Source organism: Xiphias gladius, chromosome 16 (assembly GCF_016859285.1).
Source record: "Xiphias gladius isolate SHS-SW01 ecotype Sanya breed wild chromosome 16, ASM1685928v1, whole genome shotgun sequence".
Lineage (NCBI taxonomy): Eukaryota > Metazoa > Chordata > Actinopteri > Istiophoriformes > Xiphiidae > Xiphias > Xiphias gladius.
In genome coordinates, this window is record NC_053415.1 from 14,463,096 (window position 1) to 14,485,080 (window position 21,985).

The 21,985-nt window shown below is 40.4% G+C and overlaps 2 protein-coding genes across 7 annotated transcripts in view; both read left to right on the forward strand.

Moving 5' to 3' along the window:
* Positions 1 to 16,147, forward strand: part of myo3b (myosin IIIB) — a 65,407-nt gene extending 49,260 nt beyond the window's left edge. For all 5 annotated transcript variants that reach the window (XM_040148552.1, XM_040148553.1, XM_040148554.1 and 2 more), the window contains 4 exons: positions 8,739 to 8,839; positions 9,217 to 9,263; positions 9,668 to 9,821; positions 15,974 to 16,147. In XM_040148552.1, the coding sequence (XP_040004486.1) occupies positions 8,739 to 8,839; positions 9,217 to 9,263; positions 9,668 to 9,800 (281 nt within the window). In that variant the 3' untranslated portion in view covers positions 9,801 to 9,821; positions 15,974 to 16,147. The remainder of the gene's footprint in view (positions 1 to 8,738; positions 8,840 to 9,216; positions 9,264 to 9,667; positions 9,822 to 15,973) is intronic.
* Positions 16,148 to 19,839: 3,692 nt separating this feature from the next.
* sp5a (Sp5 transcription factor a) lies at positions 19,840 to 21,697 on the forward strand. 2 transcript variants are annotated; one of them, XM_040148222.1, is made up of 3 exons: positions 19,840 to 20,015; positions 20,386 to 20,829; positions 20,866 to 21,697. In XM_040148222.1, the coding sequence occupies exons 1-3, from the start codon at positions 19,965 to 19,967 to the stop codon at positions 21,460 to 21,462; spliced, it is 1,092 nt and encodes a 363-aa protein (XP_040004156.1). In that variant the 5' UTR covers positions 19,840 to 19,964; the 3' UTR covers positions 21,463 to 21,697. The 2 variants fall into 2 exon arrangements, with proteins under 2 accessions (XP_040004156.1, XP_040004155.1); XM_040148221.1 differs by having other exon boundaries at positions 20,386 to 21,697.
* The last annotated feature ends 288 nt before the right edge of the window (positions 21,698 to 21,985 follow it).

Here is a 21,985-nt window from a genome sequence, read left to right on the forward strand (position 1 = left end):
CATTCAAAAGCGGAACTATACCCACTACACTGGCAATTTTTTTCACTTGTTTCAAGGCTTAAGTTACAAGCAAAAATGAAATTTTTGCAGTGATCTCGGGACCCATTCAGATTTTCTTGGGGGGTCACAACCCCCAGGTTTGGAATTGGTGACCAAATTCATCCTAAAATTTTTTGTAGTTAAGACTTATTGGAATCATTGATTGCAAGGAGTCAAAAACTTTGCCTTGGGCACATTAATTCACAGCTGACATGATATCTGAGAGTTCAGTTATTCTATTTAAACGTCCTGACAAAAAACATTCTCTTCCTTTTTCGCCATAGGCTTCACTAACTCTGTAGATATTTCTGTGGAGAGCACACAGATTTTCAGGTATTCATCGCGCCCCTTTTCCTGCCTCATTTATGTTCCAAGGTCTGCTTGTGACTCTGACTTCTTTCAGGAAACCCCATTTGAATATGTTGAGGGAAGCCACGGTGGCTCAGGCACCCAGGGCACACTTTGATCCCTGCAGATCTGAGGGCCTTTTTTTTTATCCCAGGATTGAGCGAGTCATGGAAGCCTTGCCCTACCAGATGTTTGGAGACCAGGCTCCTTCCTGTGTCTCATCCTGCTGTCGCCTCTGGTGATCGCGTCGGTTTTTCTCGGGCTGGAGCTCGACCTGGAGTGTTTCAGGACACCAGTGGAGAAAAACATAAAATTAGCCATGGAAATTGAATTACCCCACCCCTCCAGACTCACACACACTCATACACACTCCACACCCTGCTCCCATTAATGGCAAAACTCCGGGGCGTGACCTGGAACCTCTCAGTGTGTTTGACGGACGTTGGGTCTTTTCTAAGTGATTTAACAAAGCCTGGAGTTGCAAGTGACAAGATTAGCAGTTTTTCCTTTAATGTGTGAAACAAAGCAGACCAGATGATTTGGAGAGATGTCGGTTATACTGTATATCTGACACCAAGCTAGGCGGCTATTTTCACTTTTTAGCCAAATACCTGCAGTTCTGCAGTTTATGGTGGGAAGAGAGCATTAAAGCACTTTGTACTCCAGGCGTTCTCAGATGTCTGTAGCACCAACCTTTGATTTCCCATGTTTTGCTAGAGAAAAAGTTACTCATACACTGTGTAGTCCTGTAAGCTGCACACTCAAGACGATGTCACCTCTCGTCACCTGTCTCCCGAGCCTGAATATTAATGCAACATGTTTGGAAATGAGTCACAGAGGCGTGTGCAGAAAGAAAGCCTTTGCTAGCAAGCGTCAGATATGATCAGAGTGCTGTTTATGCTCCTCAGCGTGGTAAACAGGATGGTGCCGAGGATCAGTCAGAGCTGACTTTATGGTTTATGAAAGCTGAGCTACTTATGTTAACAGGCTTTTTGAAGATTATAGTTGTGGTAAACATACATGTCAAGAGAGAGACAGTGATAAAGTGGGGCCACAACACAGCGACCAATTACCACTGTGCCTTGAAAAATAGTTAACCTGGTCGTTTGAAGGGATGAGATGAGGAGAAGAAAGAAAAAAATAGCTGAAGTTTATGTTGTCTTATTGGTTGTAGTGATGTCCCCTCAGTGCATAACATGGTACAGTCAATAAGAATTAATTTTGTTTGTTGCCCTGAGCTGTCTCTTTTTTTATAGCCACAGCTGGGAGAGCTTAGTGGAAATGTGGATGCTGTTTTACCCACACTGAGGTCAAACCCATACCCACCAGTACATCTCACTTTCTTCTCTCATTCCCTCCCTTAGCTCTTAAACGTCCCACATGTCCTCCCACAACGTTTGCAGCCACCAGGTGCTGCTCCACAACCCACCACCACCACCAAAGCGGGACAGCATCACTGTATCAACATGCATCTGCCAGACAAATGATCCACCCTCTCCATGTTCTCTAGACAAATACTCTCCCTCCCTCTCGCTGTCTCTCAGCCTTTTGATTTATCTGTCTGTCTCCATATATCGCTGCGTCTCAACCGGATGCCTTCAGTTTTAGGCAAATTACAGGCTCGACGTAGCGGCAGCAGAGATTTGGAAGGGATAGGAAAGACTCAACTTAACGGAAGGAGTTGCCTCTGTCTGACGCTACCTACGTAATCCTCTTAATGTCAGTGGGAGTAGTTAACAGGATGTACTTCCAAACTACTCATCATCACAATTCCAACAGAATAATCTCCTCAGACATAAAATCAAGGTGGAAAATGATACTCCAAGTTCTCTGTAATTTCGCACATATGGATTGAGTCATTCAGTTTTAGTAGTTTCACAAAGTTTTTCCAAACACAAAACCAAATTGGTTTGTTATTGTTGTTGACAAAATACAGTTTTATATATTTGAATATTTGAAAGATATTTTATCTAAGTGAAAAGTTTAAAGCCATTACTTTGCATATTTAATCCATTTTTGGCTTGGTTTCCCTTTCTTTCATGTCTCCCTCCTCACTACTTACTCTTTACTCATCCTCCTAGGTCACAAAAATAAATTGCATTTATTATGCCTCTGACAAATGATTGACTTCCAAAAAGTTGAAAGATTTTTCCCCCACGCAAACATTTCTTTAGGAGTCAAAGTTCCAAATCTGCTGTCAGGGGAAATGATTGATTTCAGTGTGAAAAATTGCTTGTAAGTAACAACATCCTCTGCTTGCATTAGTGAAAACAGATGCAGGACTTACTCTTTTTCAGCATTATCTGCAGGACTTGACCAGTTTGTCTTTTAATTTAAAGCACATGAGTTGCCATATAAGTATGGTGTCCAAAATGACGAGAACGGTAATAAATCTCAGGAGCCATGAAAAGTTCTGGAAATCCTCTTCAACTTCAGATATCTGTTTAGGGTCCTTGTTTGCAACTGAGGAGTAATGTCTCTGTTAGTGTGCACGCACACATGTGTGCGTTTGTTCACATATTTGTATGCATGTGTCTGGGTTTGGGTTTATGTGCGTGTGTGTGTGTGTGTGTGTAAGAAGAGGCGGTTGTGAGGTAAAGAGAGGGGTCTGGGTTGCACATGCCTCATTTAGACATCAAAGGCCGTTGCTGATGATTTTTCCTTATAATCCATGCCTTTTGGTGCCTCTGCTCCCTCCATCTGAATAAACAAAGCCCAAGTGGTTCTCTGTGGTCTGGGAGAAGTCAGGTGATTGCAGCACATGATTTGGGAAGTAAATCGATACTTCTCTAATTTATTCCACTAAAAATCCCTTTTAGCAGCTCTTTTATGTTGTTTCTGAAGAGCATTCTGATTTTCAAGGGATTTCAAAGTGGTATTTAGAGATGTAATACGAGTCATCTACTTCTCTTTGAAAATGAAAGAAATACCTATCTCATAAAGAATTCTAGCCCTTTTATATCTCAAGAAGAAAACTTGTACAACATAGTATGTAAGTCTCTCACCAAGAAGAGCAAACTCTGCTTGGTTTTCTTTTGAAAGGGAGAAATCAATATTGTATGAACCACACTGCCTCTGTATTCCCAGCCGACCATTATTCCTCCCCACCCCAAACTGCAGACGTTGCCCACGATCATTTAGCAAACCCCCAGTGTGAGCCAGTGTCTGACCCTTTCCCAGCTCTGCCTGCCCATGTCCAAGTCATGCTCCCATGCCAGAAGCCAGTTTGGCAGCCTCCCTGCATGTAATATATCTGCAGGAGCAGCATTCCTCTAGGGCTGGCCTGGATCAAATGGCAGTGATTTCCCAAACAGAGGCACAGAGATGGGAGGCCTGACCCATCCTCTGATCTGCTACATGCTCTAATAGCTGCAGGTCAGAATGGATAAATGGTGATGTTGAACCCCCGTGTGTTGTGTTTTGGGCTCCAAATCTGCAGTGGTAGATTCAGCAGGATGTAGGGCCAACAGATTAAGGCTGAACGATTTTAGGACAACATCAAATTGTGTTTTTCCCAACCAATACTGCGATAATGATTTAAACTGCAATTGCTTTCTATGAACTTAACAACAGGCCTGTGTTTGCGTTCTGCATTGTACTAAACAAAATATGATTGTACCAAAGATAATGACAAATGTATCTTGTTGTACATTAATAGAATGTGATAAAATCATGCACTTGATTAATATTAAGGAACTCCCAGTGTTTGTATTATTTTAACAAGACAGTCAAAGAATCCTCAACTTCTAAGTAAACTTACTTCTGCCTAGGTCTGTGGAAAAATAGACCAATTTAGCTCACATTTATTAAGATATCACATTCATCGTATACTTTACATTGAACAATATTTAAATTTAATCATGGCATTAAAAGCAGCACTACATTTATTAATAATAACAGAATACTTGGCCTGTTATGGTAACAATAACAAACTGCTGTTGAATCAGATCTGACAGTGTTTTGATATCAGACTGACTAGACCTAATGCTTACAACTTACTCTGTAAACGCATGAGTGACAAGACTGACAGGCTTTATATGACTGAAATTGATGTGAGGCAATCAATCCTAAAGACCCCGCTCTGTTGCTGTTCATTATCAACAACACTAAAGGTCTGCAGCCACGCTAGAGGCTCTATGAGGCTGTATTTAGACACAGTGGTGCTTTGAGCTAAATTCTAATGCCAGCATGCTCACAGTGACAATACTGGTATATGTAACAGCTAGAACATGTAACATTTTCCATGTTGACCATCTTAGCCTGTTACCATGCTAACGTTTGCTAATTATCAGTAAACACTCCCACTCTGATGAGATTATTGTCTGTTTTGCAGGTATTTGGTCATAAACTATTGTGCTGAACAAATTAAAATTTTAACAGGATGATGGCGCTAGAAAAATCATGGGATGTCCAAAGTAATTACAGCTCATTCTGAGGGGAGAATGAATGTGTGAACCGAATTTCATGGAAATCTATCCAATAGTTGTGGAGACATTTCACCCAAATCCACAAATGTCAGCTGCGTGGTAGCACTAGTTGAAAAGTCAGGGGATCACCACAGTCAGTAGGATTCATCCTCTTTGCCAGATTTCATGGCAATCCATGTAATAATCTCTGAGATTTTTCAGTTCAGAAAAAAGTGGTAGACTGACCTACTGACAGACAAACATACCTAGAGCGCTGCCACTAGCATGGCTAAAAATGATATGGTGTGGTTTGGTTTTTGTTGTTGCACAAAACCATCTTTGATTAAAATGTACAGTGAGCATGTTAACAAGACAACTAAAATCTACCAGTGGCCGTTGTCATTATAGCCAGTGATCAGCTTTAACTTTGACTTGGAAATGACAGGATGTTAGTTAGATTTAAGATTGCAGCACACTTTCTGATCAGGATTTTGATATAAAAACTGTAAATCGTTCAGCTCTATGACAGATCCTCTCTTTTAGCTTACAGCGGAGGGTCTGAAGCAAACAAATCAAAATCGGATACTTTCATGCTTGCATTGAATGTAGTCACGTTTTTATATTTGTGGAGTTCCTGTTTTTTAAGATAAACAAAACATATGTTTGTTTAAAACACGTAAACGGAGTCTATGCAGTCTGTTTTACAGTATGATTCAGTTCTGAAACGTTGTTCAAGGCCGTGAGAATTCATTATTTGTGATTGAGTGCTTTGATGCTGTTTCAGGGGAATAAAACATTTGCTTATCAAACCCATTTCTGCATCATTAGCTCAACAATGTCCTACATATAGACATTGTTTAAAACAATTTAAGGTGCAAATGTTTATTTGTGCTGATTTATTTCATCTGGTAACATTCAGTGCAGATACAGCAGCTCTTTCAGGTTTCACAAAGCTAAACGGCGACATGTTGTACAGTTTATCTCAATGTAATATTTAAACCTAAGTGATTTTGATGCAGCCAAACCAAACTCCTTGTTTGGAAGAAATATGCACAGCTGTTTAATTCACAGCTATATTTAAAGCGACATGAGGTCTATCCAAATACCCTCAAATACTCAGGGGTAACAAGGATTAAAACAGTGGATGGTTAGCACCTCTGAGCTATGGATAGAGTAAGATTCACGGTAAAAGTTAGCTAATATCTCAGAGCTGATAGGAAATTTCTGGGCATTTAAGAAGTGTGACTTTAGTAAACCTGTGCTGGTTTGAATAACATCAAGAAAACCGAGGAAGGATGGGGGGTTTAGGAGGGGGCCTGCTCTTTGATGTATAGGATTGAGATGTGATGAGGTCTGTTCAAAGTGAGTACAAAGTAGTGTTAAGATGGAAAAGCAAATGCAGCTTTAGTCAAGGTAGAGAAGGCGAGGTAGCAAGAGATGATCAAGAACTGTCCTGGCTGATGAAGATGAAACGATATGACATTTTATATAGAGGCTTCCTTGTAAAGCTGTCTCAGCTTTATATTACACTTTAGTAACCTATAAATTTTGAAATCCTGTGTGTGTTGTAGTAGAAGAAAGTCATAAGCCTTCGTAATTTTCTTATGTTTGAATAATCAGGTTATCACTTAGCTCATTATCTTTAGTAAGACATCAGTAACATTTCACTGTCTGTGGTGCAATGAATAATTCATTCCTCAGTACACACTGTTTTGAACATTCGGGAAAAACAACTTAACGCAGCCAAAGATTCGGTCATCTGCTAGAGGAGAAGCAGCAGAGAGAAGAGAAGTCATTCAGTGGGTGGGAATCTGAATGTGTAAATTGCTTCTTACTCTGTTTAACAGATTAGCCTCAGTTGAAGTAGGAGGTGAAATTCTACATCCAGAGTCCTGTAGATCTGCTGAGTCAGAGTAGGATTTGTGATGGAAATGTACTTTTTATAGGCCAGTGAATGGACATCACTTCACTTTCGAGGGGCAGTTCACTAAAATCACTACCATTCACTTCCATTGTATATGTGTGGCACCAAATATGTCAGATAGAGATATCATTTAAATCATACAAATAAAACCAACACCCTCTGCATGGCTAGACACCATTAGGGACAAGTGAGAGAGTGCAGTTTTTTATTTAGGTGAACGGATTCTTTAAAGGAAAAGTTTGACATTTTTGGTAAATATGCTTACTTTTTTATATGCTGAGAGTTAGATGAGAAGATTACTACAACTCACGTGTCTGTACGATAAATATGAAACTACCCCCTGCAGCCAGGTAGCTGAGGTTAGCATAAAGACTGGAATAAGGGAGAAATTGTTAGCCAGGCTCTGTCCAAAGGTAACATCCCCCTACCAACACTAAATCTAAAGCTCACAAATTAACACCTTATATATTATTTGTTTAATCTGCACAAAAACTGAAGTGTAAAAACAACAAAAAGTTAAAACAAGATATAACGTTTTGATTTGTGAGCTTTAGATGACCTGATAGCTAGCTGTTTCCAGTCTCTATGCTAAGCTAAGCTAACCAGCTATTGGCTGTAGCTTCATATTTAACTACAAGACAATAGTTGATCTTCTCATCTAACTCTGATAAGCGTATTTCCCGAAATGTTAAACTATTCCAAGGAACTAGTCGACAAATGTTTATTTTTTGTTTTGGATTATTTTACATTATGCTTGTGTTTGACCAGCATTTGACTATATCTGACTATATTCTGCCCCTCTCATTAGTTACTTTGACATCTTGACCAATTTCAGTTGCAGTACATTAGAACCTGCTACCTAACCTTGATCTTGTATATTGGCAAATAATTAACTCCAGCAATATTCTGTGTAGCGGATCTACCTTTGCTCATGTAGTCCAGAAAACTGTCCTCAGCAGGAAAACTTTACGCTCTAAAAGACTAAAAAACTGAAACAATCACTCTCAAGAAGGCCCATTAAACCTGGCTTCAGGAGACAAGCCTCCCACAACTGTACCACTGACTACTTCTGCAGTTACAGGATACATCAATATACACTATAACTCCTCACTGAGACTAATGTTAGATGCATTCAAAAGAAATAAATTTCTTCTACTCAACCTAAATGTATTGAAATGTCTCACCTAGTAGATACAGTTATTAAAATGTTTATTCACTCTCGGGCGCTGGCAAATACTTATTTCCACGTTTTAAAATCATCAATCATCCATGCAGTATTTACAATAGCAATAACATACTAATTGAGATATATTAAATGAGATCATCAGCACTTGTAGATGTTGTCCCACTTTTTAGTATCATCACTCTGTAGCCACAATATTAACTTTTCCAGGACTATTAGCAAATGATTGCAGCATTATTTACTTACTCATCTCAGAGATTTCGTGTCACGTAGACACAGTTTTGTGTCAAAGAAACTCACTTAAATAGTCACATTATTTGTCAGGATTTTCACAGCTGTTGTGCTTTTATTGTAACTGGCACTACATACTGTATGTTCTTTGTTGTTGCTACTGCGAAGGCATGATCTGAGCATCGGTGTAAACTCATTCAGGAATCACTTTTCTCTTTTTTTTGTGGGCAAAGTAAAAATGCTTGCTTAGTCAGAAGTGATCCAATACCACAGACCACAGTCTCACCTCTGCCTCTTCCAACATAGCTGTTTGGCAAACCTACATGTAGTCTGCTGTACAACTGGGAGGAGAGATATAATTAGATGTGGTTCCTTTGTGTGGACTTATGTAATCTTAAGATGTTATTGAGTCAGTTTATCAATGAAATTACATTCACCCTAAGTTCATTTAAAATGTATTTTTGCCACTTTGTCACATGAGGGTGCGGATTTAAAAAGTTGAGGGCAGAATCTGTTTACTGCTGCTGTCATCACTGTCGGTATCATTTTGGTGCTTGTTGTTTTTTTACTTGGTTGGATCACTGCCCTTGTTTTTCCTCTGTTGCAGGTCCAGTGATGAAGCTGCAGCAGAGAACTCCTCGCCGGCGGGGCCAGCAGCCCAAGCTGCTCAACAGCCCTGAAGACAGCCTGTACTACAACCAGCTAAATGTGAGTTCAAAGTGCCGATAAAGGCCTTTGTCCGACTTTGGTTCCACATGATAATACAATTAAACCTACCTGTGCCAGACCCTGGAGCCCCACCCCCACGCTTCTCTGCCTCTTGTCTTGAACATGTGCTTATGCTCTTTATCTGTTGCTTTCATGTCAGGATGTCTGCCTTCACGGTGAATAATTGATGTGGTTTATCAAAGCTGAGCAAGATGCATGCTTCATCAGACTCACTTGAGCCCTTTGATCAGAAAAAATTATGCTGTGACTTCTGATATTATCAGCATCTGCTCGCATTCAACACAAAATCACTTTGAATTAAAAATTAATGACTCTCTGCTCATCTTTTGACTGTGTGCTCTTGGCCCTTTCCTCAGAGAACTCTGGATTACCAGGGGAGCAAGAGGAAGCCGAGAAAACTTGGGTAAATAACTGCTTTCCTACTTACAGCAACTCTAAACAGAGCAGGCCCTTTGTGGAATAGGAGAATCCCGAAATGGAGTTGTTTTCTTATAATGTAAATGGAGTGCCGAAAATAACAGGCTTTTTATGAGCAGTTGCTCTGCGTCATTAGAGAGGGGGTAACATATTAGGGCTTTGTCAGCATGCTAATTTTAATTGTTGAAGGTCTGACTTGTATTTGTACTATAAACGACATCCTGGTTCAGATCAGTATGCTTAAGAGGACGCCTGAAAGCCTCATCGCTGCATCTGCAAATATTGTTTTCATTTTCCAATTGCCTATTTTATCCCATAATGAAAACCCAGTATCACTGCTCTGTATCACAGTAACTTCTCAACACTTTCTTTTCTTCTTTCACATCACAGTCAAATCAAAGTGCTGGATGGAGAAGATGAGTACTACAAATTACTGTCAACTGTGGAGTCAATCCCTGAGGAAGACTACTCGACCGCCCCCTCTCCCGCCCTTTCTAGTGGGCCTCTCGTCAGTCAGAGCTGAGCCTTACAACCATGTCAGCCGGTAAGACAGACACATCAGACATGTAGACAGACACTCCAAAGAACATCCTCATTGTTGGATGTGCTGTGGTATGTGGAGTGAGTAGCAGCAGTGCAAAATAAGCGACCTGTCCAGGCTATGCCCTCAACTGTTAATCCCAAGGGATCAGAAAGTGTTTACAGGAACTACTTACTCATCAGCGACATTATAATAACACTTTTATAAGGCTTGTGACATTTTCTGTGGGTTACTAAAAAACGTTTTGCAAAGTCACAATTAAACACTGAAATACGTAGCATCTATTCATAGTAGTAATACTTTTAAGTTTTAATGATTTGTTGTAATACTTTTCAAATGTATAAGCTCTACACAGGGTCTGCAATTAATTATTATTCTCATTATCCATGTATCTGTTAATTATTTAATTGACTGATTCTTTAGTCGATGAAATGTTAAAAATACTGACAAATAAAGGAGGCAAAAAGTATGTCTTTAATTTGCTTCTTCTGTGTGATCTACAGTAAAAAAAACAACAACATTATATTCAATTTGTAATGATATGAACTCAAGAAGAGTAAGCAAATCCTCATATTTTTAAAGTGCTTAACCTGTAGATGTTTGGTATTTTAACCTGATAAATGACATGCTCATTAAAGTGATCATTTGTTAGTTTCTGTTGATTTGCTAAGGGATTAATTGACCTATCATTGAAGCACCTACAGCTCTACAATAAGGAGCCCTTTCATCTCGCAGTCTCTTTCTAAAGTCAGTGTTGTTAACCTTGGAAACATCTACCTATTTTTGAGCATTACATCTGTTGTCTAAGACAGATCCGGAGACAGATCCTTCTGAAACCCAAAACTCTCCTGACGAGTTCACCAACAGTGAGCTGCCTGTAGTTAGTGGGGCTTTGTGCTGTCTGAGTGCTGGAATCACCACACATAGCCTCACAGAGGCAGAGATAGACCTCACTTTGAATTTCACCCTAAATACAGAAATTTTCTTTTAAGATGTGAAGTGTCGGAAATGCAGGGCTGGCGAGTTGATTTGCAGAGCTTTTTTTTTTTTTTTTTTCTTTTCAATTTGCATATCATTTACTGCATCTCCCTTTGTTGACACCCGAGGGCCTGAGAGGAGATTTTGATCTTAATAGGAAGAGTAGGGTGGTATGACTGAGGATCTCATCCTCCTTATACTCAGCAGGGAAAACATTAGAGCTCTGCCTAGACAGCGAGACCGGCTTCACTTGGGTTCAGGTTCACGGGAAACCTGGTCGGTTTAAGAAAGACCAAAGTGTTCATCAAATCCCACTGCTCAGTACTGTGGAGGTCAGACTCAGGTTGAGACACTGAGGACTGACTAATCAACTATCAACATCAGTTTCTCATCCATTTTACTTCTTCTTTTTTTTATCATGTGAAATATAGGGTATTTCTTTAGGACACTCCTAAAATTTAATGAAATAAAAACACAGTATAAGTGTAATTTAAGATGATAGATTGTTTAAAACCACCAGTTTTGTCACTTGGCAACACTATGGTTTTAAGCCTGTTGTTTTCCCACCATAACTATGCTGTTTGTTGGTTTGAACAACCACAATGCTTGTAGTGGTAGAATGGTTAATAGAAATTGTCTGAAATGTTAACCTCTACATGGTGGTGAATGAAGTTTTCAGATTCTCTACTTAAGTAAAAGTAGCAATACAACAATATAAAAGTACTCTATTACAAGTAAAAGTAAAAAGTGAAATTGTAAGTAAAAGTATGAAAGTGTTAAAATGTAAAAGTAAATTGTGCTTTAAGTACTTTAAGATTTTTATGCAGAAAATGGCTCCTGTCATTTTATGTTATTATCTACTCATCATATTATTCGATTATTGTTATTGATGCATTAATTTCAATTAACTTATATGCATAACTTAATCCGCAAAGTAACTAGTGACTATATTTGTTAAATAAATGTAGTGGAGAAAAAAGCACATTTCCCTCTAAAATGAAGTAGAATTATTAAGTAGCATGAAATGGAAATACTCAATGGAAGTACTTGAGTAAATGTACTTAGTTACATTCCACCACTGCTTTTATCAGACTATGAAAAGATGTAACACACACAGCAACAGCCAATATTTAATGAAATGAAAAAGACAAAAGAGAAATCAGCTGATTCCAAGATAAAATTAGCTCATATAATTAAGCTGCATCAATAATAAAACCCTGGTCTTTTTCATTTATTGTTATATGTAAATCTGCAGAAAATTCAAAAGTGATACCCCAGACCGCTGGCAGTGCTATAATGTGGTGTCACAGTTAGTTCAGAAGCATTTCACCTCCGGTCGTAGCCGCAGACCCTGCAATAATTAAAATCCTTGTTGTGCATTACTCCCTTGCTGGGATAGTTGGTTCCTCTGAAGAGCAGTCTGAAATAGGTCACCCCAGCACCCTGTAGTGCATCTTAAAAGTACACTGAATCAATTAAGTGTGATCATGCTCCCTTGATTATTTTGGCCCTGTCTTACCACAGAGAGGAATTTCAAATAGGCTCACTAGTTTGAATAACAAGGTTGGACTGTGGTGACAAATGGTGCCAGAGTGGGTGTTTCTTCCCCTGTTTTTCCTTTCCAAATTAACTCCCTGGCTGATTGCCTGCTTTAGCATATGAGAGGAGGTGAGCGGAGGTGTGTACGTAATTGCCTTGGTTAGCTGATTATGTGTTGCAAAAGGCAAATGTTGTGAAATACTGTCGTCAGTCTCGTGAAAGATCTTCTGACCTAATGAACTGATGCTTCTGTGTTCGCTTGGACTGCTGGTCGTCTTACAGGTCCGTAGGCAGGGAACTGAGGGACGGACGCTGTGTCAAGTCAGCGTTCAAGGCCTGACACCTGTGTTTTCTTTAATGCGTCTTCGTAAATCCAGCTCCCTCTTGTTTTTCCTCATTAAATCTGACAACATCTGGTGTGCGAGAGAGGACGCCTTTAATGTGGCTAACGTTACTGCTGGTGTTATTCTTGCCATTTTAGCTATTTGCTTCATGTGCTGCACTTTCATTAGAGCTACATCCAAGGCAGCGCCAAACACTGTTATCCAAAGTTTTAAACCACCTTTATGAAAATCGCTCAAGCTGCAGCCTTAACAAATGATGAAAAGCTTTTATTTTCTAAAGAAGTATACTTACCTTTTCACCTAATTGTGATGTCTCGCTTCAAAGAGAGCACACGATTAGGCCAACATTGTCCTGTTTCTATATCCTTTGAGTTCAAAGGGAGAGTTTGAATACCAGTATTTCATGTGGAGCCTTTTCAAATACTGTTTTAATGCAGTTTACGTGCTTTTGATATCCAGATGTGTCAGATTTTCACCACAGTAGAATATATCCCACTATATTATGATTGCATGCGACAGCGTTGTGCATAACTAAGTCTTGTTCCTTAATAGTTTTTGTTCCCACAACCTTCAAGGACAGAGGACAAACGGAATAAAATAGCTGCAAACTCAGCATTGTGATGCTCTTTGCTCGCTAACGATTGGTGTCAAAGGAAGCGACGTACATGAGCGTCGACCAGATGTCAGATGTGGGTTGAGGGCTCTGAGCAAAAAGAACATTCCCTAAAGACGGCATTAATAAAGAAACTGGTTGAGCCGAGTGGAGACAGAGAGAGTAAGAGGCATAGAGGAAGAAGGAGATAAAAGAGTCTGTTGAGTAGATACATCAAAGGTCTGTTAATGACAAGGGATGCCATTAGGGTTACAGTGGCTTTTGTTTCAGCTTCCTCACACCTGCAGTTTGTTGAGGGTGCTCTATGCACTGTTTTGTTGCTTAACATTTGCATGAATATAAAATGCATGCATGAGGAGATGAGAGTTTGTTCCCGGCTGCTAATCTTACAGTTGACCAAATGTTTTGGTCCAAGTTACAGCTTCCTTTCTGTTTGCAGAAGAGACATGTAACCATTCAGCTTCCTCCCACTGTAAAGAGGGATAAAGCAAGGAAAGGCTTTCATAGAACAATGGGAACAGTATGGAAGAGCTGTTATCCTGTGCGCCATGAAATTTATTGACTTAAAAGTTTTCTTGGTGCCTCCGGTGCTGGAATGGGATTTGACAAATCAGAGCGTGAAATTGTGATTAGCTTCTCTCAGTTTGTAGATGGACTGGGGCACTAGCAGACTTGGCATGGCCAAAGGTGTAACCTGTTTTGTTTAGCCCCAGCACTGCTTTCCCAGATGGTGGGACCAGCTGCCACTGAATAAACGCTGGACGGGTAACAGTGTGAGAATTACCACGGCCTTGTTTCAGTTTGGGATGCATAACAGAAAGCTTGTCTTTTTGCCACTGCCAGGAGGTGCATGGACATATCACCTGGTGTTCAACCAAACAACCATTTGATTGAGGTCAAAATAAAATGGTCTGCAGTATACTGTAAATGTTTTATAATATGGCCAACAGCTCCTATATTTCTCTTATTTGTGTAGTTGTGTATGGAGACCGCCCACTGTCATTTTCTTTACATGTCAACAGAAGAGTCAGAGAACAGAGTTTAACCTTTGCTACCCCTTGCTTACATAGGTTCTGCACACCGTTATATTTTCCTCTTTTTTTCAACTTTATTTAAGCTAAATCAGTGGCATGGGCAGCACAATACTTGTAGAAGGAACAGTGTTTTTTAGCGGGGGATATCTTCAACGAAAATCTAGTCAGTTTTTTTCAGTATCTTGCATATTGTTCATATCATAGTGTTGCGATAAACGTAAATTTCTCCATGCCCTTATTTTACTCCCTTATGTTTTCTTTGCTTCTTTAAGGGGAACTTTACTGAACATCTGTAAATGTACTAATTTACATAGATTATTTAGCTTTGTGCAACATGGAATCATCTTGTAATGTTAAAAGACAGTTACAAACCAGAACAAACTGATGTTAAATCTATCAAAAATATCATTTTGCAAATATTTGCAGTCCTGCTTGTTTTGGCGTTATTTCCTACTGTTTTGTGTTTTGAAGCAGCTAAGATCCAACAATCTGTTGTGTACAGTTGAAGCATTTGTAGATGACAATATTTCAAATATTCTACAATTACATCATTGCCTACCACAAGTTGCAAGAAGCAAGTAGCGGCTCTTAGTGCCTTGCTCAGGTGCTCTGGAGCAATAACACCTGGAAAGTAGTCACTAAAGTGAAAGACTGTTTACCAGTTGTCTTTAAAAGCTGACAACACTTGAATATCCAAGGATCTTTTTTCCATGACATCGCAGTATAATAACTGATGTCTTTTTATTATCATTGTTCCCGGGAGAGCACTGTAGGCCGTAACCCTGTACATCATCATAGAGGGGGAGAGTTTCCCTCTTTAAGGCTGGATTAACGCATCCAGGGTGGGCTGAGAGAAGGTAAAATGACCTGCCCCGCCTTATGTGACCCCAGGCCAATCCTGCACATTGCCAAGGCTTTGCCCTTTGCTCTTGAATATGCAGAGGTCCCTGGCTTCATAGGCTCGGGAGAGAGAGAGAGAGAGAGAGAGAGCGAGAGAGAGAGAAAAAAGAGTTGTATCGCATTGCAGGGAAAATTAGTGAGACCAAAGTTGGAGTTTCTGTGTGTTGGGGGCTGCGAACAATGGCAGCTTTCTGTCAGACAGCAACTTCAAAGGTCTACTGAGTGACTGCTCTGAGTTATACTTTGTTGTAGATCACTGAGGAAATTCACAGATGTTTTCTCATACGAGACACCATTATAGCGGCTCAAGTACCCAGTAGCCTCAAGCGTCTCTCCCCTCTCCCCTCTCCCTCTCTCTCCCAGACACTCAAACTCACTCTCACTCTCACACATGCACCCACCTCACCTCCTCACCCACCCTCATCCCAAGCCTCTGATATCTCTCGTATGAGACAGATGTGGAACCTGTGTTCGCTCCAACTGTCCAGAGAATATGGAAAGTTAAAAAGGGTTCGTGTTGTGGCATTGCCCTTCAACTCGAATCCACGGAGCTCACTGTCAGTCCGCTCAAAACGTCAAGATCACATGCAGCACCATTCTCTCGCATCCATTTGTGGTCAATACAATAAGATGTAAATCATTCACATTAAATGACATAACCTGAACATTTAACAATGATAGCGAAAGGTGTTTTCATTGTGCCGCAAAATTTGGATATCAATGTAGTTTTTCCTCTCTCTTCTACAGATTGCCATCTTCACCACTGAACTGGACCAAATCAAACTGCATCTCAACAACACGCTTGATATTTATTTTAAATTTGTATTTATTTATAGTAAGTTGCTGTTTTATATGAGTCAAATAAATTTGTTTAAACTACTGAGTTTTGATTATCAATGTATATTTTTTTCTTGTAATTAATGGTCCTTTTAACTTCTTATGCAACTCATTGAAAATTATGATAAATAGAAGAATAAACTTAAGCCACCTTAAAGGCAATTTTATGGCGATTGTCATGGGCTGATTCTTTGATCAGGTGAGACCTTCGTAATATCTGTGTGTCTTCTTTGCGCCGATACACAACAGGGTTCTAACACAGCATTTCTTAATTGTTTCCACATCCTGTGTTGTTTCCACATCATATGTTAAAGACTAATGGCAATATGAAAATAACAAGCTCTACTTGAGAATCAAAAATTTTGGCTCGAGTTAACAGGTAACAGTCAACCTTTACAGGAATGACTGTTACCTGTTGAACTTGTAGAAAGGGGTTCATTTTGTTTTAACTCAGAAATTCAGATTTCTGATCAAAATAGAAATATAACGTGAAGATGCACTTGTTTTCTTTTATTTTTATTTTTAGATGATTATAAAAATGACTGCTTCAGTTTTTTGCCATTTAGATATGACATCTGTTTAGAGTTTTATGTCCTGTAACCACTGCAAGACTATATCTTCTTTTTAAATATTCTGCTAATCCGTAAATGCAGCTTCATACACGCCTGCACCTCTTAACAGTGTTTCTGTTGATCGACTTTCCTCTTTATGCTTTAAAGTACTTTATGAAGAACACGAATGGTACTGACTGATACCATGTTCAAACCTTTGAATATACAGTCAGAAAACTGTTGCAAAGGGGGCTCCTCCAAGTTAATTTTTTTTTTCCCATCGAATGCCAGAGGAAAAATTTCTTTTAGCCAAACCACTGCTGAGGTGACCCTGTAAAACTTGAGGCATGGCCGTAAGCGGTAAATGTTCGGAGCAAGTAAATTACCTCAGGGACTGGACATTGTGTTAAGCACACAGTCGTGAATTTCTTACAAACTATATCAAAGTCCTGCTCAGGCACAACCATCCCTCAGCTGGAGTCCCATTGAGATGCATTAAAATCTAAGAACTTGCATTTAGGGCTGAACCGAGTATCTCAAAAGAAGATATCAATAATTTCACTATGGTGACGGTTCACAAAATTCATGCATTCGTCATATATGGCTGAAATGTGCCTTGCATAGCATGACAGCTCACATGTAAAGCTGATTTAAGTGAAAATCCAACCTAAATCAGAATTAATACTTCCTATTTCAATGTCCACAAATCTTTGCTGCTGTCCAGAATCATAGAAAAATTCATTCTGTTTTAGGGGTGGATTCTCCCTATACAGTTGTCTGGTTTGACATAAGAGAGCAGATTACAACATTTGACATTTATCTGACATTTAAACCTGGATGCAAAAACTAACTGACAGCACTCTGCTGCACAGATACAAACTTTTGGAGTAGACTGTAAAAATGTTTATCACTGCAATGTCTGCGGTGGCCTGTAACAGCTGGTGAACTGAGTTTACGTTTGATCATTTTATAATGATTTTGTCATCTATTCACCTTTGTATCAATTGTCTTTCATGTTAAAACACACGAAGCGAATACATGTAAGCCAGTAGAGCATAATTCATGGTAAACAATTTTGTCAAATTTTACAAAAAAAATGCCCTTTACAAAGGGGTTACAAGTTGTAACTGATTGGTTTTATTAATGGTTAATAAATCATTTACTAATGCCTTAAAAATCAGTTATAAGCAGTTAATAAGAACAACTCTGGGGTTGCCAGATTGTGAAAAATCCCTTTTGCTGGTATTTATCCTCGTCCTGCCTGACACTTGCTTTGAGTTTTTATGTTTTTAATTAATCAGAAAGAGGGATTTGTGTAAAAACGCTTTATTAATGACTTAAAAACATACTGCTGGCCTCATGGCTTGGTAGAAAATGAGAAACCCAGGAAAATGTATTAATATTTTACCAACATTTATTAGTCAATTATTACCGAATAGAAAGGATGAACACCAGTCAAGGAAATTTTTCACAACCTGGCAACCCAAAATGTGTTCTTTGTAATGGCCTCTAACTGAATCTATAAATCTTTTCATCTGTTTTTTGTTTTTTTTCGCTCATTTGTGTCGAAATCATTGAATACCAAAATACTCAAAGTAAATACATGTACATTTACATACACCCATTTATTATGTGACCTCTGTAGGATGATTTGGAGGCACATATAGGCACAAAAGAGCTCCAAAAGTACACACACCCTTGTGTAAACAATATATTTAATTTTGCTCAGAATTCAAAGCAATGGCCTTCTTGTTTTTTTGCAGATTTTTATAGATTAAACTTTATAAGCTTCCTCTCACACAGCTGCCATAAGTTGATGTAAACAAGGTTAATCTCTAATGGTTTTTACTCAGTCGACGGTATGACTACACCACTCCTGTAGCCAGTTTTGTAGTTTAACATGGCTCCAGTGCAGCCCAGCAGGACTCCCCCTTTCCCTCATGACTGTGTATAAAGCCGTGGGAGAGGACTGGAACATTAATCCCTTCAAAGGAACAGATCTAATTCAAAATCTGCCGCTCCAAACTAGTTGAGAGGACAGTGATTGTTTCTGCAGGGAAGCCAGATAAAGATCAGAGAGTTGATACAGAAAACTACAACTTCCATTTCGACTGCTCTGCCACAAAAGTTGGGATATTATCTTATGAAAACTGCATACTTTTGCCTTCATTAAATGTTCTAAAACAAAAAAGGGACAAATATGATACGTTTCTTGAGCCTTTGTTTTAGAGCTCCCTTACATTACAAATACCTCTGTTTAATCTGGACTGAGCAGTGCGTGAGATCCTGTGCTTTTTCTGAATGCGAACTTCCTCCCCAGACATATTGACATGACAATCTTATAAATAAACATAATTGAGACATCACTATTTCAAGTGCTGCCATTGGCACCCGATTTAAAGCACAGGTTTCCCTTATGTGACATGTTAAGTAACATTCATTGGAATCAGCTGCTGGACTTTATTTCTACAGACTCTTAGCTTGACAGAGTCTAAATTTTAAAGCTCAACAAAGAGAGGGAAAAAAAATTTTAAATTAGGGAGCAAGTTCTGATAAAACAACTGATTGAAATGAGTGAAGGAGAAAGAAGTATTTAAATAATTCAGAGAGGGCATAATTAAGTGTTTAATGCCGTGTTGTAGTTCAAAGGCACAACAAAGACATTTCAATTCAAATTAGAAATGTAAAAGAGACGCAGATTCTTCAGAGATGAGAACTTTGTGTTGAGTCACTTGATTTGGTCTCTTTCCTCCATCGAGCAGTCAGGCAACGCTCTTGGAGATCTCCAGAGATAACAATGTCACATTGTCACATAGGGTTCTGCTACAAATCCTTAATTACAAAAAGAGGATCAGATGACTACAGCATCCAATACAGGGGTCTCCAGGCGGCATGGGGGTCTTTGATCAAGAAAATCCAATTATTTGTGTATATACATTTCCCACATAGTGATTACTTCATTAATTGTCCCGCCTTTATCTCCTCCCTTCCCATCCCCCCTAATAATCAGCTCCTTTATCCAGACCAACAAACACACCATAGGAGCTTTGTGGATTCAAAGGATTTGCTTTCCCCTCTCAAAGAGCCGCTATTCTTTGATGATTGGGCAGCGGCAAACTTCAAAGTAATAAATCTTATTTCTGACTGGCTGGCGGCCCACCAAAGTCCTTATCAAATTCTAAGAAGTGATCCCTCACTCCTCAGATAGACCGAGGATATCTCGGAGAGAGGAGGCACCGGAGAGTGAGGAGCCGCTCGGCAAGAGATATTTTCCCGCGAGTGCACACGTTTGTCTGAATAAGTGCTTTTATTTTCCTTCGTTTTCACCGAGAGGCAGGAGGACGTTTACCATGGCAGCAGTGGCCGTACTGCGGAATGAGACTCTCCAGGCTTTTCTCCAGGTTTGTGCGCAAGTTTTCTGTTTACTTTGACGACTTTGATAACTCGTAGACTCGCTCGCCCGCGCCGGCTTTACGTGTGGGCTACGAGTCGCACATGCGGCTCGGATAAGAGTCGAGCTCTCAGGGCGGCCCGGTGTCGGCGCCGTTTCATTAGCGGGGCTTCCAGTTCGCGCGTTAGCGGTTCCTGCCTCGACACAGCGTCAACCTCCATGTCACATCGCCACGACTCAGGTCCCCGCAACCGAATTATTGCGGATGACATTCAAACTCTCGGGTAGTAAAAAAGTGGCACTCTCGCGTGCGTTGTTACCTCGTGAAATGTGTTCAGCAATGATTGTAATGTAGAAAAATGTGTGTGTCGATTATCCAGGATCGCACTCCAAACTCCTCTCCAGAGAACTGTAAGCACTCTCCGCTGGCTCTCCTGGCTGCCACTTGTAACCGGATCGGTCATCACCACGGATCGAACCCCACAGATTTCCTCCAGGTCCCTTACGACCCAACTCTGGGCTCCCCTTCGCGTTTGTTTCACCCGTGGACTAACGAGGGAACCCCACCGAACAGCCTGGCCGGCAACTCCACTTTCGGACTATCCTCCAAGCCCCAGCTGTCGGCGCACATCCAGGGCTCCTTCAGCACGCACCACGAACTGCCCCTCACCCCTCCGGCGGACCCCTCGTACCCCTATGACTTCTCCCCTGTGAAGATGTTACCTTGCTCCATGCAGTCTCTGCAGTCCACCTGCCCTCCCACCTACGTCCCGGCTGTCAGTTACGCAGCCCCAACTCCCATTCCGCCCGCTATGCCAAGTTTTGTCACGGGACCCACCGGCCTTGTGCACCAGCAACAGAGACAGCTGTCCCCAAACCCCGGAGAGGATATTCCTTGGTGGAGCCTCCAGCAGGGGAACCATGTGAGCCACTCTTCCTCCCTCGGCCCCCATCGCTTCCAGCTGCAGAGGGGCTTGGTCCTGGGACATACGGACTTTGCGCAGTACCAGACGCAAATCGCCGCGCTCCTGCACACCAAGTCCCCCCTCGCGACCGCGCGGCGGTGCCGGAGGTGCAGGTGTCCGAACTGCCAGTCCTCCACGTCCAGCGACGAGCCCGGGAAGAAGAAGCAGCACATTTGTCACATACCGGGTTGCGGGAAAGTTTACGGGAAAACTTCTCACCTCAAAGCGCACCTGCGCTGGCACTCGGGGGAGCGGCCGTTTGTGTGCAACTGGCTGTTCTGTGGCAAGAGTTTCACCAGGTCGGATGAGCTGCAGAGACACCTGAGGACTCACACGGGGGAGAAGCGCTTTGTTTGCCCGGACTGCTGCAAGAGGTTCATGAGGAGCGACCACTTGGCAAAACATGTCAAAACTCACCAGAACAAAAAAAGCAAGTGCCACGACAAGACACTTGACCATGTCAAAAGGGAGGACACGAGGAATATGTTGTAACACTCTTTATTTTAAACAGTAAAAAAAAATCACTAGAGTGCAATACAGTCAATCCTGCATTAGTTAAAGTGAACAGTGAGCTGCATTTCTACATAGGCTATTTTGTTTATTTTGGTTGATTTCTTAATCCTGACAATAGTTTCTAACATTGCTGGTCTGTATAGCACATTTTTGTATGTATATATAAAGTTTCATAAGTTAATTTGGGACCACGGAGAAGTTAGAGCTCATGAGTTTGAATTCACTGTCTATATCATATCAAGGAAGACAAGTTTTCAACTTGTGTTTTGATCATTGTCTTCGGTGGAAGATCTCACTCCCCTGTAAATTATATTTAATAGCTTTTGTTGAATGAAAGTGTCCGTTTTTTGCTCCATATGGGGTGTTTTTAAGCATGCTCTTGAAAAGATCTGCTATTGTTGATATGACCCAAATACTGTGTGAGAATAAAGATTATGACATTTTCCTCATCTCAGAATAATTCATTTAATCTCCCTCAGTTATATGAGTGATGAGACAGTAA

Excerpts from the sequence above, each read along its gene's own strand:
- sp5a (XM_040148221.1), top strand. The coding sequence starts at position 19,965 with ATGGCAGCAGTGGCCGTACTGCGGAATGAGACTCTCCAGGCTTTTCTC. Across the intron at positions 20,016-20,385 it reads CTCTCCAGGCTTTTCTCCAG|GATCGCACTCCAAACTCCTC; the intron begins GTTTGTGCGCAA and ends TCGATTATCCAG.